Source organism: Pseudophryne corroboree (assembly GCF_028390025.1).
Source record: "Pseudophryne corroboree isolate aPseCor3 chromosome 3 unlocalized genomic scaffold, aPseCor3.hap2 SUPER_3_unloc_1, whole genome shotgun sequence".
Taxonomy (NCBI): Eukaryota; Metazoa; Chordata; class Amphibia; order Anura; family Myobatrachidae; genus Pseudophryne; species Pseudophryne corroboree.
This window is the reverse complement of record NW_026967493.1, coordinates 3,892,386-3,905,942: the sequence shown is the minus strand read 5'-3', so window position 1 is coordinate 3,905,942 and position 13,557 is coordinate 3,892,386. Positions and strand designations below refer to the sequence as shown.

The 13,557-nt window shown below is 45.9% G+C and overlaps 1 protein-coding gene across 2 annotated transcripts in view; it reads left to right on the top strand.

Moving 5' to 3' along the window:
* The window catches only part of LOC134983111 (zinc finger protein ZFP2-like), a 120,961-nt gene that overhangs the window by 17,532 nt on the left and 89,872 nt on the right, over positions 1 to 13,557 (top strand). For both annotated transcript variants that reach the window (XM_063948826.1, XM_063948825.1), the window contains exons 2-3: positions 3,794 to 3,891; positions 3,999 to 4,155. In XM_063948826.1, coding sequence (XP_063804896.1) covers positions 3,794 to 3,891; positions 3,999 to 4,155 — 255 coding nt within the window. The remainder of the gene's footprint in view (positions 1 to 3,793; positions 3,892 to 3,998; positions 4,156 to 13,557) is intronic.

The following is a 13,557-nucleotide window of genomic DNA, read 5'->3' as shown; positions in this document are numbered from 1 at the left end:
CCTGGTGCCATAACTGTAAATAATCATGATGTTGAATTCGTCTCTTTGTTGATTTTATGAGACATATCCTCCTCCTTAAATTTTGTAACACTTCTGTGCTGAAGCTACCTATTCTTGGGAATTTGTCCCTGTCTTGTACAGTCATTCTCTCCCATTCATCACATAAAACCTCTGTGTGACTTCCGTATTTTTCACACATGATGTACCTTGCCGACCCTACTGGTCGGTTCTCTGAATCAACCCGAACCGAGGTTGATCGCCCCCTACCTGAACAATTGGCCCCCATAATCTGCAGGTGTTGCTTACTACTCCTGTGATCTTTATATCACGGTCTTCAGCGAACCCTTACAGCAAACCAAATTATTCACAATAGGCCGGCGGTGGCGGTTTACCGAGTACCCCACTCACTCGCCCACCTCGACCAATACGACCTGATCACACCGATATGGTGCTGGCGTACTCGATACAGGGCCCCTATGGAACCTTCGGTTTACTGGAACATATGAGGGTTACCCGCAGGACACTTACTCTTTCCAGTAAAGGTGGGGTTGTTAGATAGTTCCTGAGTGACCAGCGAACTTCCCTTCCAAAAATAAAAAATTACACAAATCACGTCAGAATGTACAAATAGCGTTTGTGACCACTTTACTCTAATGGTATTAGGTCAGATTACTAACTACTGTACACAATTACGTGCGGTACAATCGTTCAGTACATAAGCACTACTTGTCATGTACTGAAAGATCAATGGAATCGAAAATTTCGGCTGCGAATTCCTTCAGCATGAGCTTGTATGGCCTATATGGGTTCTGCACCAACACCCCAGGCGTTGTGCCTCTTGTACCTTTATAGCGGACCTCTTTGTCTATTTTACCTGTTACCTTATGACCTCCTGGTCTGTTGCCTTATGACCTCCTGGTCTGTTACCTTATGACCTCCTGGTCTGTTACCTTATGGTCCGCTATACTCTAATGCTCAAATATTATTTAACCAGGGATGCCTCCCTAGCCACCGTATATGTCACTTACACGTATGTTCCTTGACGAGTACCCGACTTTCCTTTTGGTTCAACCTCTAAGTTATATAAACTTATGTGATACAAAAAAACACACTCACTCAACACATGTACACTTTGTTTCTATATCTATTTCTGCGCAGAAATTTTCTTCAGCCCAGCTGTGTTACCAATTAGGAGCAGGATCTGTTAAACTAAATTTCAGATTTTTTTTTTTTTTTTTTTCCAAAAATAGATTTGCGTTATTTACCGCGTCGCGTTATTTATCGCCTTTGCGTTAATTATCGCTTTGCGCTAAAATCCAACTTTTTCGTGACTTGAGCTACGTGGGCGTAACCGGACGCTACGTTGCGTAATGTACGCTGCGTGCGTCTGCCTTTGGATTGCGTACGCTAGTCTTTGTTAGAGACACGTGTACGCAAAACAAAGATCCACCGTAACACAATTTCTACTTTTATCAATGTAGATGATCCCTGATCATCTACCGCACACCACACTGGCTGCCTTATCTCCTAGACAAGCCGTGTGTTGGTCTATACTTTAACTATTACCTCTACTATGAAATAACAGCAAATCTCTTTTTGCACTTTCTATCAACTATAAAAATTGGCAAACAGGAATAGTGATATACGAAATTGAAAAAGAAATGTAGATATATATGTATGCGTGCGTGTATACGCAAGACAGAAGAAAAATAAACAGTTTTAAAAGACACAAGCGTTTTGTTCTTACTTCCGGTTCCCGGATTCCTTCAGCACTCTTTATCTAAGTGAAGCAGACGCTTATCCCGTCAGCACTGCGAGACAACCTCCCACCCTTTGCTGGAGGATAATGTCTGCTGATCTACCTAGTGCAGATATGAGAAGGACAGGACGAGTCCCCAATTGACAATGCTAAATTCTTTTGTCGTATAAACAACCCTTAATGAAGTCTAAGAACACTGTACGCTGTTTACTTAAGAAGTACCGTAAGGGTACGCTAGTTGCGTAACGATCGCTCAGCCGTAGGCGAGACGCTCAAGCGTCACGTTCGCTCACGGCCCAGTGATCACAGGACAGCACGTTGTTGGCTATGACTAGAGTAATGATTCGCTATGGCGTAGCGGACGCTCGAGACCACGAGGAGATCACCAGCGGCGCAGACGCTCACAACGCTATACCTTTGTCTAAACCCTTTACCAATGAAATGCACAGAATACCTTAATGTGAATACAGGGTGTAAGTGCAACCTTGTGTAACCTGACTAACGACAAAGTTGCTTGAGCGTCACCGCCGCTCAAGTGAACACTTAAAACTATAGAAAATACACAGATACTGGTTTAGGGTCCAAAGCCTATTAACTGTATTATATCTAATATACTTGTAAAAGGAATAACAGTACAAATGATACACTACAATATAACAGAGACTTCCTAACCAAAATACAATACTATCTAATACAATACAATACTAGTCTAGGGGAGATGTGAGAGAAAAGAGAAGGGAGAGAGAGAAATGGAGAGAGATGAGAGAAATTGGCTCACAGTAAGACAATGATTACGGAGAGAAAACTTACGCACAAGGGGAAACGATCGCATGCGCCTGGACATCCAGCACCCGATTTTCAGCAATGAGAACCGTTGAAGAGTGAGAGCTGGATGTGGTCGGCCTGCCTATTTATGCCCCACACACAATGCAATCCAATGGTCCCTACAATCTTGTCGTCCATTGGACACAGGAATTCGGCTTCGCATCATAACAAAAGGTCATAGGTTGATTCATACAGGTGGGCTGTGACGATTTCCAACAGCTCAGGTGGGTGGGAAACTGGGTTTCCCGCCGCATACCTGAGTATGAGTAAATAATAGAAATGGACATAAACTTCCTATGTCCATAACTATCCGCACGAGCGATTAATACGCTCCAAACCAACACCGGAATATTGTTAATTAAATACTCTTCCGATGGGTACCAAACACTGCTATATGATTCCTGTTAGACCCTTCGTACCATACAAAGAGGGATTCCTCCGTTCAGGGACGTTCTATGTTAACTAAACTTTCAGAAACCATTAAAGAGATCATGATCTATAAACTACATTAATTATGAAAATGTGTAACGAATGAGTCGCACGCTACGACTACATAAACTCTACCGTAAATACGCATACCGTGCGCCCGCGGGTGCACGCTATTGCGGGTATGCGCCTTCACGGGAGAGCGTACGCATGCGCAGCGCGGACCAGCGTGAGGTGCAAATATGGCAGCATGTATAGAGATATTTTTCTGACTTTGACACTTATTATGTACGCTCGTCCGGGCACAGTATCTTAACTGAGGCTTGGAGGGGGGTCATAGGGGGAGGAGCCAGTGCACACCAGCTAGTCTAAAGCTTTTACTTTTTGTGCCCAGTCTCCTGCGGAGCCGCTATCCCCCATGGTCCTTACGGAGTTCCCAGCATCCACTACGGACTATGAGAAATAGAATTATCGGTAAGTAAATTCTTATTTTCTGTGAAACTACACATCCCAGCATGCCCTGACACACAGTGTTGCTGTCAGAGAATGTTAAAGCTGTGTCAGGGCATGCTGGGATGTGTAGTTTCTCAACAGCTGGAGGGCCGCAGTTTGGACATGCCTGATATAGAGGAACACAGGGGTCTGTACAAGGACGTGACGTCACTGGGTAAGAGGAGACTCTTGTATAGTGTAATGGAGACAGCAGCTAAGAGGGCCACCTAGATACACGTCATCTGATAATAACTCATAAACAAATACTTCCATCCTTGCATGTCCTTACAGATGGAGCCAGTATGAGAAATACTGCAGAGAGATGTCCCCGTCCTCTTTATTCCCAGGACCATACAGAGGAGAATCACAGTGTCCCACAGGAGGGTCAGGTAGGTGAAATTATCATTACATGATCTATGGAGAAGTCTGATTCTTATACGCTGATATTCTGTATGACTGATATCAGACATAATTAGGGTGTTACTGTTTTGTGCAGGGCGACAATATGACTAATATTAAGGTAGAAGATATAAAAGAGGAAGAGGAGACGTTTGTGATGATAGATCAGCAGTGTAAGGAGGAAGAAGAAGAGACGTATGTAGCAGATGATCAGCAGTGTAAGGAGGAGGAAATCCCTACAGGTATCGGCACAGGTGAGTAATAATCACTGAGTACAGAGTCACATATTCTCCTTGTTCTGTCACTACAGTAATACAATGTAATGTCAGCGTCTCACTAATAGATAACACACTTCTGTTACATAAGATATTTAGTAGCAGTGATTTGGGGAGGGCAGAGTGAGGTAAATGTAACAGGGCAACCGGGGAACATGAGTGGAATAGTCCCTGTTGCATAACATGATCCGGGTCCAGCAGCCCTCCTGACATGTATGTAATCAGTGCGTGGTGCTGACGTGTGCAGTGTCAGGGATCCCTGATCCCCCGGCTCTGTTACTTGTCTACAGTTACTACACCAAGTGCGTTATCTGATATGTGACCCCGTTCCTGCCCATTAGGGGCAAGTGTAGAAGTTTCCAGTGTTCCGGGATAGTTCTGTTATGGCGGGGGTGTAGTATGAGTTGTGTGACACTGAGAATACAAGGAGATTATTATGTGTGTAAGTGTCTGTCTGTGATCTGAATGTGACAGTAGGAAATTATGCTGAAGACAAGGTGGTTGGTAAATATGGGCTGGCACCGGATATAGAGCTGGAGAGGGTCTTATAGAATTCTGCAAGACCAACAGCCTGTTCCTCTCAGGCACCTTCTTCCAGCAACACACACGGCGTTTATACACATGGACTTCATCTGGCGGACTGTACAGAAACCAAAATGATTACATGTGTGGAATCCAGTGGTGAAAATCTCTATAGTCTCAGGAAAGACAGAACCTGGAGACGACTGTGTCGCTGATCATCAACTGGTAGTATGCAAAATCAAATGAAAGCTTAAAAAGTGCCAGGCAATCATAAAAGGAACAAAATATGATTTAAAAAAAACATACCACCAGAATCCAAAGATCACTCGCACAATCATTTTGCCATCTTATATACAAACAACAGTGCACCAGATGAGTTATGGGAAGGCATCAAGAAAGTTCCCTTCAAAAAGCGGAAAAGATCAAGGGGGGTATTCAATTAGTGCCGTTTTTCGACCCAGGTGTTCAATTGCGGGTGTTTTTCACCCGTTTTTGAATCCCTTTTCACCCATGCCTTTTCACTTTTTTGTCGAATCGACATGGGTGAAAACGGACCCGAAAACGCCCGCAAAGTCGCCAAAACATGTGGATTGGCAGCAAATTGGCTGATCCATGTGATTTTCGCCAGTTCCAAATTTTTCAACTAGCCAAAAAATCGTCACGGGTATTGAATAGGTTGAATGTAAATTCTCCCTTAAAACAGGCGAAAAGTGCCATTTTTTTCGACTGGTCGAAAAAACGGCACTAATTGAATGCCCCCCCTCCGCCCCCCCCGAATGGATGATGAAACTCTACATACTGCCCAAAAATGCAGAACTGCTAAAGCTCGGGGTGATAAAGATGCAGTTAGAGTACATAATCGAAATTTCCAACATGCGGCAAGACAAAGAAAAGTATTACAATAATGCAGGCAAGGAGGTAGAATTAGAAAATAATAAAGGAAGAAGAAGATCAGCCTTTAGGAGAGCTGAAGAGCAAATTCCAACTTTGATTAGGGCTACTAAAAGATGCTCAAGGATCCATATTGAATGATGCTTGAGGGACCATATGGAGAGATATATACTGAGTCTTTCTACTATAAAGATCAAGCTGTGCAACAGCTATTATGACTTGTACAATACGACCAGGATCCATCAGTAATGAGGGAAGAAGATGAAGTGGTATTAAAAGCTTTATGAAAGAACAAAGTACCAGGCACTGATGGTATTCCTATGGTATTCCCATTGAGCTACTACAGAACTCAGAATCAGCTATCACAGCACTTACGGAACTTTGCCAGCAAGTTTGGAAGACATCGTCATGGCTTATGGACTGGGAAAGATCTGTGTTCATACCAATACGGAAGAAGGGTGTTCAAACTGACTGTGGAAATTATCGAACAATTGCTCTTATTCCACATGCTAGGAAGGTCTTTCTCAAGATCATCTAATGGAGACTACAATTGTATATGGAGCGTGATTGCCCAAAATGCAAGCAGGGTTCAGAAAAGGAAGAGGCACCAGAGACAATATAGCGGATGTAAGGTGGATGCTCGAAAAGGAATATCAAAAAGAGATCTACATGTGCTTCATTGACTACAGTAAGACCTTTGACTATGTTAGTCATGAAAAGCTCTGGGACACATTAAGAAATGTGGGCGTACCAGAACATCTGATTATCCTCCTACAGAATCTCTACATAGAGCAAGAAGCTTTAGTCCGAATAGATCAAAGAGAAACAGGTTGGTTTAAGAATCATCAAAGGTGTACGACAAGCAGGGGTGTATCTACCCATTGGCCAGGATGGCACTCGCCAGGGGCGCCGCCTGACGGTGCCACCGTCGGCCAATGGGTAGAATTCCTTAAGCCGTGGTGTCTGGCAATACCTGCTGTGCCGAGCTGCCTGTGCATTGCCTGGGATGGAGGGGGGAGGATCGCTCAGCAGGCAGGAGCTGGTGCCGGTGTCCAGCACCGCAATGCACTACAGAGAAGAAACTGAAAAGAAACTACAACTCCCACCAACCCTTGCTTTTGGGAGCTCCCAGCAGCAAGGGCTGCTGGGAGCTGTAGTTTTTTTTCAGTTTCTTCACGTAGTTTGGTGCGGTGCCTGACACCGGCGCCAGCTCCTGACTGCAGAGCGATCCTCCGCCCTCCATCCCAGGCAGCTCGGGACAGCAGGTATTGCCAGACACTACGGCTATCTGCTGGGATGTTGTGGGGTGGGGACTAGGGCTATGTGCTGTGTTGGGAGGCTATGTATGTTCTGGGAGTGGAGACTACTACAATGTGCTAAGGGCGGACTACAGCTAGGAGGGGGATGAGGACTATGGCTATGTTCTTGGGCGTGTGATAGGCTATGTGCAGGGAGGGGGACTATGGCTATCTATGCTGGCAGGGAACTATTGTTATGTGATGGGAGGGGGGTGGGGACTACTGTATGACTGTGTTGGGAGAGGTGGAGACTATGGCTATGTGCTGTGGGGACTACGGCTATTGCTTGGGGAGGTGGGGGCTATGGCTATTTACTGGGAGGGGACTATGGCTATGTGCTGGGAGGGGGATGGGGACTATGACTATATGACTATGGGGGCATATGTGTATCTGGCACTGTGGGGGCATATCTAGCACTGTGGGGGCACATCTGGCACTGTGGGGGCATATCTGGCACCATGGGTGCATGTGTATCTGGCACTGTGAGGGCATATCTGGCAACGTGGGGGCATATCTGGCAACATGGGGGATTATGTGTATCTGGCACTGTGGGGGCATATCTAGCACTGTGGGGCATATCTGGTACTGTGGGGGCATAACTAGAACCATGGGGGCAAATCTGGTACTGTGGGGGCATGTGTGTGTCTGGCACTGTGAGGGCATATGTGTATCTGGCACTATTGGGGGCATATGTGTATCTGGCATTGCAGTATTGGGGTCATATGTGTATCACGGGCCCATTTTCATTGGCCACGCCCATTCTTTTCTACCTGCACCACTGGGTAGTGCGCTGCACTGCACTTCTTTCCACTACTATTTGATACTACCTGGCCTTGGGTGGCATTGCGTTCTCAGCCAGGTCAGGCACTGCTGATGTCTCCTCAGTGTTATAGGAATTACTGTGTGGGCATAATGTGTAAAGGGAACTGCTACTGTGTGGGCATGATGTGTATAAGGGTTACTACTGTGTAGCGTAAATTGAATAGGGGAACTATTGTATGGTCATGCCCCTTTCCCACAAGATAATGTCCCTTTTTGCACATGCACCTTTACGATTTAAAATATGGAGGGCGCCAGTCCCTTGCTTTGCCAGGGGCGCTCGGACCCCTAGATACACCTCTGACAACAAGACTGCATCCTCTCACCATATCTGTTCCACCTGTATACAGAACAAATCATCAGAGACTCAGGGCGAGACAAAGAAAAACGGGGTGTAAAAATTGGTGGAAGACTTATCAATATCCTCCATTATGCTGATGAAACCACATTGCTAGCGGAAAATGAAGAAGATCTGAAACATCTGCTAATTAGGGGCCTAATTCAGACCTGATCGCAGCAGCAAATTTGTTAGCAGATGGGCAAAACCATGTGCAGTGCACATGGGGCAGATATAACATGTGCAGAGAGAGTTAGATTTGGGTGGAGTGTGTTTAAACTGAAATCTAAATTGCAGTGCAAAAATAAAGCAGCCAATATTTACCCTGCACAGAAACAATATAACCCACCCAAATCTATGCACATGTTACATCTGCACCCCCCCCCCCCCTGCAGTGCACATGGTTTTGCCCATTGGCTAACAAATTTGCTGCTGCGAACAGATCTGAATTAGGCCCTAAGATTAAAGAATTAAGGGGGAGATGTATTAATCTGGAGAAGGCATAAGGAAGTGATAAACCAGTGATATGTGCAAGGTGATAAAGGCACCAGCCAATCAGCTCCAATATGTAAATTAACAGTTAGGATCTGATTGGCTGGTGCCTTTATAACCTTGCACTTATCACTGGTTTATCACTTCCTTATGCCTTCTCCAGGTTAATACATCTGCCCCATAGTCTGAAAATGGGTTTGCATCTTAATGTGAAGAAGACAAAGACGTTAACAACTGGCAACCTTCGTTATTTTAACCTAAATGGAGCAGAAACTGAAATAGTTTTAACCTACTGGGATCACTAATCAGCACTGAAGCAGCAAGCAGCCCAGACATCCGTAGACGAACAGCACCTGGTAAAACAGCCATGAGGCACCTTGATGAGATTCATTCAAGTGCAAAGATACGACTCGTTCCAGCTATGGTTTTTCCAGTAACATCGTATGGATGTGAAAGCTGGACAGTCAAGAAGAAAGATAGGAAGATTATTGACGCTTTTGCATTATGGTGCTGGAGATCAATTTTACGGATACCAGGGACTGCCCAAAGAACAAATAAACCAGTATTAGATGAGATAAAACCTAAGCTCTCCCTAGAAGCACAAATGATAAAACTGCTCCTTCCCTACTTTGTATACATCATGAGAAGAACAGGATTCCTAGAGAAAAACATAAAATTGAAGGCACACGAAAAAGGGGAAGACCAGCAGCGAGATGGCGTGACGCAGTCACAGTAACTATGGATACCTAACCATCAATATTAAGCCGCTTGACAGAAGATTGGAATTTGTTCAGGACAGCTATCCATATGGTCAGCAGGGTTTGGTATGGGTGACCGGCGGGATACCATACTGATGCCGGGATCCCGGGTGCTGGGAGGGGAGGGGGGGGGGGAGCGTAACACCAGGGAAAGTTACAGAAGAGGTGACTGCTGGGAATGGGACATTATACAGTAACACCAGGGGATGTGACTGCTGGGAATGAGACGTTATACAGTAACACCAGGGGATGTTACCGGAGAGGTGACTGCTGGGAATGGGGCATTATACAGTAACACCGGGGGATGTGACCTGAGAGGTGACTGCTGGGAATGGGACATTATACAGTAACACCAGGAGATGTGACCTGAGAGGTGACTGCTGCGATTGGTGCATTATACATTAACACCAGGGGATGTGACTGGAGAGGTGACTGCTGGGAATGGGACATTATACAGTTAAACATCGGGGGATGTGTATGGAGAGGTGACTGCTGGCAATGGGACATTATACAGTAACACCAGGGGATATGACTGGAGAGGTAACTGCTGGGAATGGGACATTATACAGTTACATTGGGGGATGTGTATGGAGAGGTGACAGCTGGCAATGGGACATTATACAGTAACACCAGGGGATATGACTGGAGAGGTAACTGCTGGGAATGGGACATTATACAGTAACACCAGGGGATGTGACTGGAGAGGTGACTGCTGGGAATGGGACATTATACAGTAACACCGGGGGATATGACTGGAGAGGTGACTGCTGGGAATGGGGCATTATACAGTAACACCGGGGGATGTGACTGGAGAGGTGACTGCTGGGAATGGGACATTATACAGTAACACCAGGGGATGAGTCTGGAGAGGTGACTGCTGAGAATGGGACATTATACAGTAACACCAGGGGATGTGTCTGGGTGATGACTGGAGAGGTGACTGCTGGGAATGGGACATTATACAGTAACACCAGGAGATGTGTCTGGGTGATGACTGGAGAGGTGACTGCTGGGAATGGGACATTATACAGTAACACCAGGGGATGTGTACGGGTGATGACTGGAGAGGTGACTGCTGGGAATGGGACATTATACAGTAACACCAGGAGATGTGTCTGGGTGATGACTGGAGAGGTGACTGCTGGGAATGGGACATTATACAGTAACACCAGGGGATGTGTCTGGGTGATGACTGGAGAGGTGACTGCTGGGGATGGAACATTATACAGTAACACCAGGGGATGTGTCTGGGTGATGACTGGTGAGGTGACTGCTGGGAATGGGACATTATACAGTAACACCAGGGGATGTGTCTGGGTGATGACTGGAGAGGTGACTGCTGGGAATGGGACATTATACAGTAACACCAGGGGATGTGTCTGGGTGATGACTGGTGAGGTGACTGCTGGGAATGGGGCATTATACAGTAATACCAGGGAATGTGTCTGGGTGATGACTGGAGAGGTGACTGCTGGGAATGGGACATTATACAGTAACACCAGGGGATGTGTCTGGGTGGTGACTGGAGAAGTGACTGCTGGGAATGGGACATTATACAGTAACACCAGGGGATGTGTCTGGGTGATGACTGGAGAGGTGACTGCTGGGAATGGGACATTATACAGTAACACCAGGGGATGTGTCTGGGTGATGACTGGAGAGGTGACTGCTGGGAATGGGAAATTATACAGCAACACCAGGTGTCTGGGTGATGACTGTATCGTATTTGTCTGTGTATCTTTAGAGCTGGGGGCTGATCAGTGAGGAGGGCACTTTTTAATTTGTAAGGGCTACTATTTGCATTGCTAAAGCTACAAGGGATAGTAAGCTCACAGTACACAGCCATATGTTCACCCCATGTGTGCACCACCGTATATGTGCACCTAGTGTATTATATACCCCCAGATACATATAGAACACCCATATAACACCCAGGATATATACGTCCAGCCTAGTGAGAAGATCGGCTGAGATATGTAAGAAACAATATATTGGGAATAAGAAATAACTGTGTCCTCAGTTGCTGGAGCTGGTGTAATCCTCAGGGATGTATAATAGAAATGACCAGGAAAGAGTTACATTAGAGCAATAGTTCCCTCTTCTCAGGGGGAGGAGATACCACAGTCACTGGGATCAGTACATAAAGACTGTTGTACTGGGGAAGTAAGCAGAATACATATGATATGTCGGCAGCAGTATGTCAGCACCACAATGCTAAAAGGCTACATGAGGCATTTCACCAATGTCGGCTCTATAAATTCAAACATGATAAAGCCGCATATATTATTATTTATCAACAGTTTCTTATATAGTGCAGCAAAGTCCGTATCGCTTTACAATTGGAAACAGTGATAACATAAAACAAAACAATTGCAAACAGTGAAAAAATAAAACTGGGTAATTACTGACATAGAGGTAGGAGGGCCCTGCTCGCAAGCTTACACTCTATAGGGAAGTAGTCATTGACACACAATGATAGGTGCTCTCGATGGGATGCGGTTATGTGAGGATCCACGACACTTATAGAGTGGGAGTAGAAGCTGTGGTGAGCGCAGCGAGCCCGCAAGGGTCTTCATTGTGCTCGCCCCCCCTGCCGGCCACCTAACAGCTGGGATCCCGGCATCGGTATTGTGACCGGTGGGGTCACACATACCCAACGCCTGTCTATTTCATAATTATCCACCAAATTGCAAAGGTCCCTGGTGGGCTGTATGATATGGTCACATGGTGATGTTGGTCAGGGGTCAGGAGGATGGGAAAGTTAAGAAAGAGAAAATATGTGTGGACTGTACAGTGGGGATGTAATTGAATAGGAAAGATTATGAAGGTTATGTGGGCAGTTATGAAATGTGATAAGCCGCCTGACGAGGTGAGTTTTTAGAGAAGGCTTGAAGGTTTGGAGACGAGAGGAGAGTCTTATTGTGCGTGGTAGAGCATTCCACAGAGTGGCTGTAGCCTGAAGAAAGTCCTGCAATCGTGAGTGGGAGCGAGTGATGAGTGTGGATAAGAGACGCAGATCTTGTGAAGAGCGAAGAGGTCGGGTTGGGAGATATTTTGAGATAAGCGAAGTGATGTACGTTGGTGTAGTTTGGTTAATAGCCTTGTGGGTGAGTAAAAAGGAGATTTATGGTAAGAACTTACCGTTGTTAAATCTCTTTCTGCGAGATACACTGGATTCCACAGGGAATAACATCGGGGTGTAGAGTTGGATCTTGATCCGAGGCACCAACAGGCTAAAAGCTTTGATTGTTCCCAGGATGCATAGCGCCGCCTCCTCTATAGCCCCGCCTCCAGGCACTGGAGCTCAGTTTTGTTAACCAGTCCAATGCAGTAGCAGGTAAGAGAGACGACAACAGTTAGTAGCCACAGCGAACCACATTCTCACGACAGGAGAAGATACCAGCGGCTAATGCCATACAAACCCAAAGAAGCTAAGTGCGTCAGGGTGGGCGCCCTGTGGAATCCAGTGTACCTCGCAGAAAGAGATTTAACAACGGTAAGTTCTTACCATAAATCTCCTTTTCTGCAGCAGGGTACACTGGTATTCCACAGGGATAACATCGGGGATGCCCTAAAGCAGTTCCTCATGGGAAGGGACGCACTGTAGTGAGCATAAGAACCCGGCGTCCAAAGGAAGCATCCTGGGAGGCGGACGTATCGAAGGCATAGAACCTTATGAACGTGTTCACTGAGGACCATGTAGCCGCCTTGCACAATTGTTTAAGGGTCGCACAACGGCGGGCCGCTCAAGAAGGTCCAAAAGACTGAGTAGAATGGGCTTTGATGGTAGCAGGAGCTGGAAGGCCAACCTGTACATAAGCATGTGCAAACATTATTCTAATCCATTTGGCCAAGGTCTGCTTATTAGCAGGCCAGCCAGGTTTATGAAAACCAAAAAGAACAAAGAGAGAATCAGATCTCCTAAGCAAAGCTGTTCTCTTCACATAAATACAGAGAGCCCGTACCACATCCAAAGACCGCTCTTTGCAGGACAAACCAGTAGAGGTAAATCCCGGAACCACAATCTCCTGGTTAAGGTGGAAAGATGACACACCTTAGGCAGATAACCAGGGCGAGTTCTAAGAACCACCCGGTCATGGTGAAAAATCAGAAAGGGTGACCAACAAGATATGGCACCCAAGTCTGAAACCCGTCTAGCAGAAGCAATAGCCAGTAAAAACAAGACCTTAAGAGTAAGCCACTTAAGGTCCACAGACTCAAGAGGTTCGAATGGAGACTCTTGCAGGGCATCCAGGACAACTGA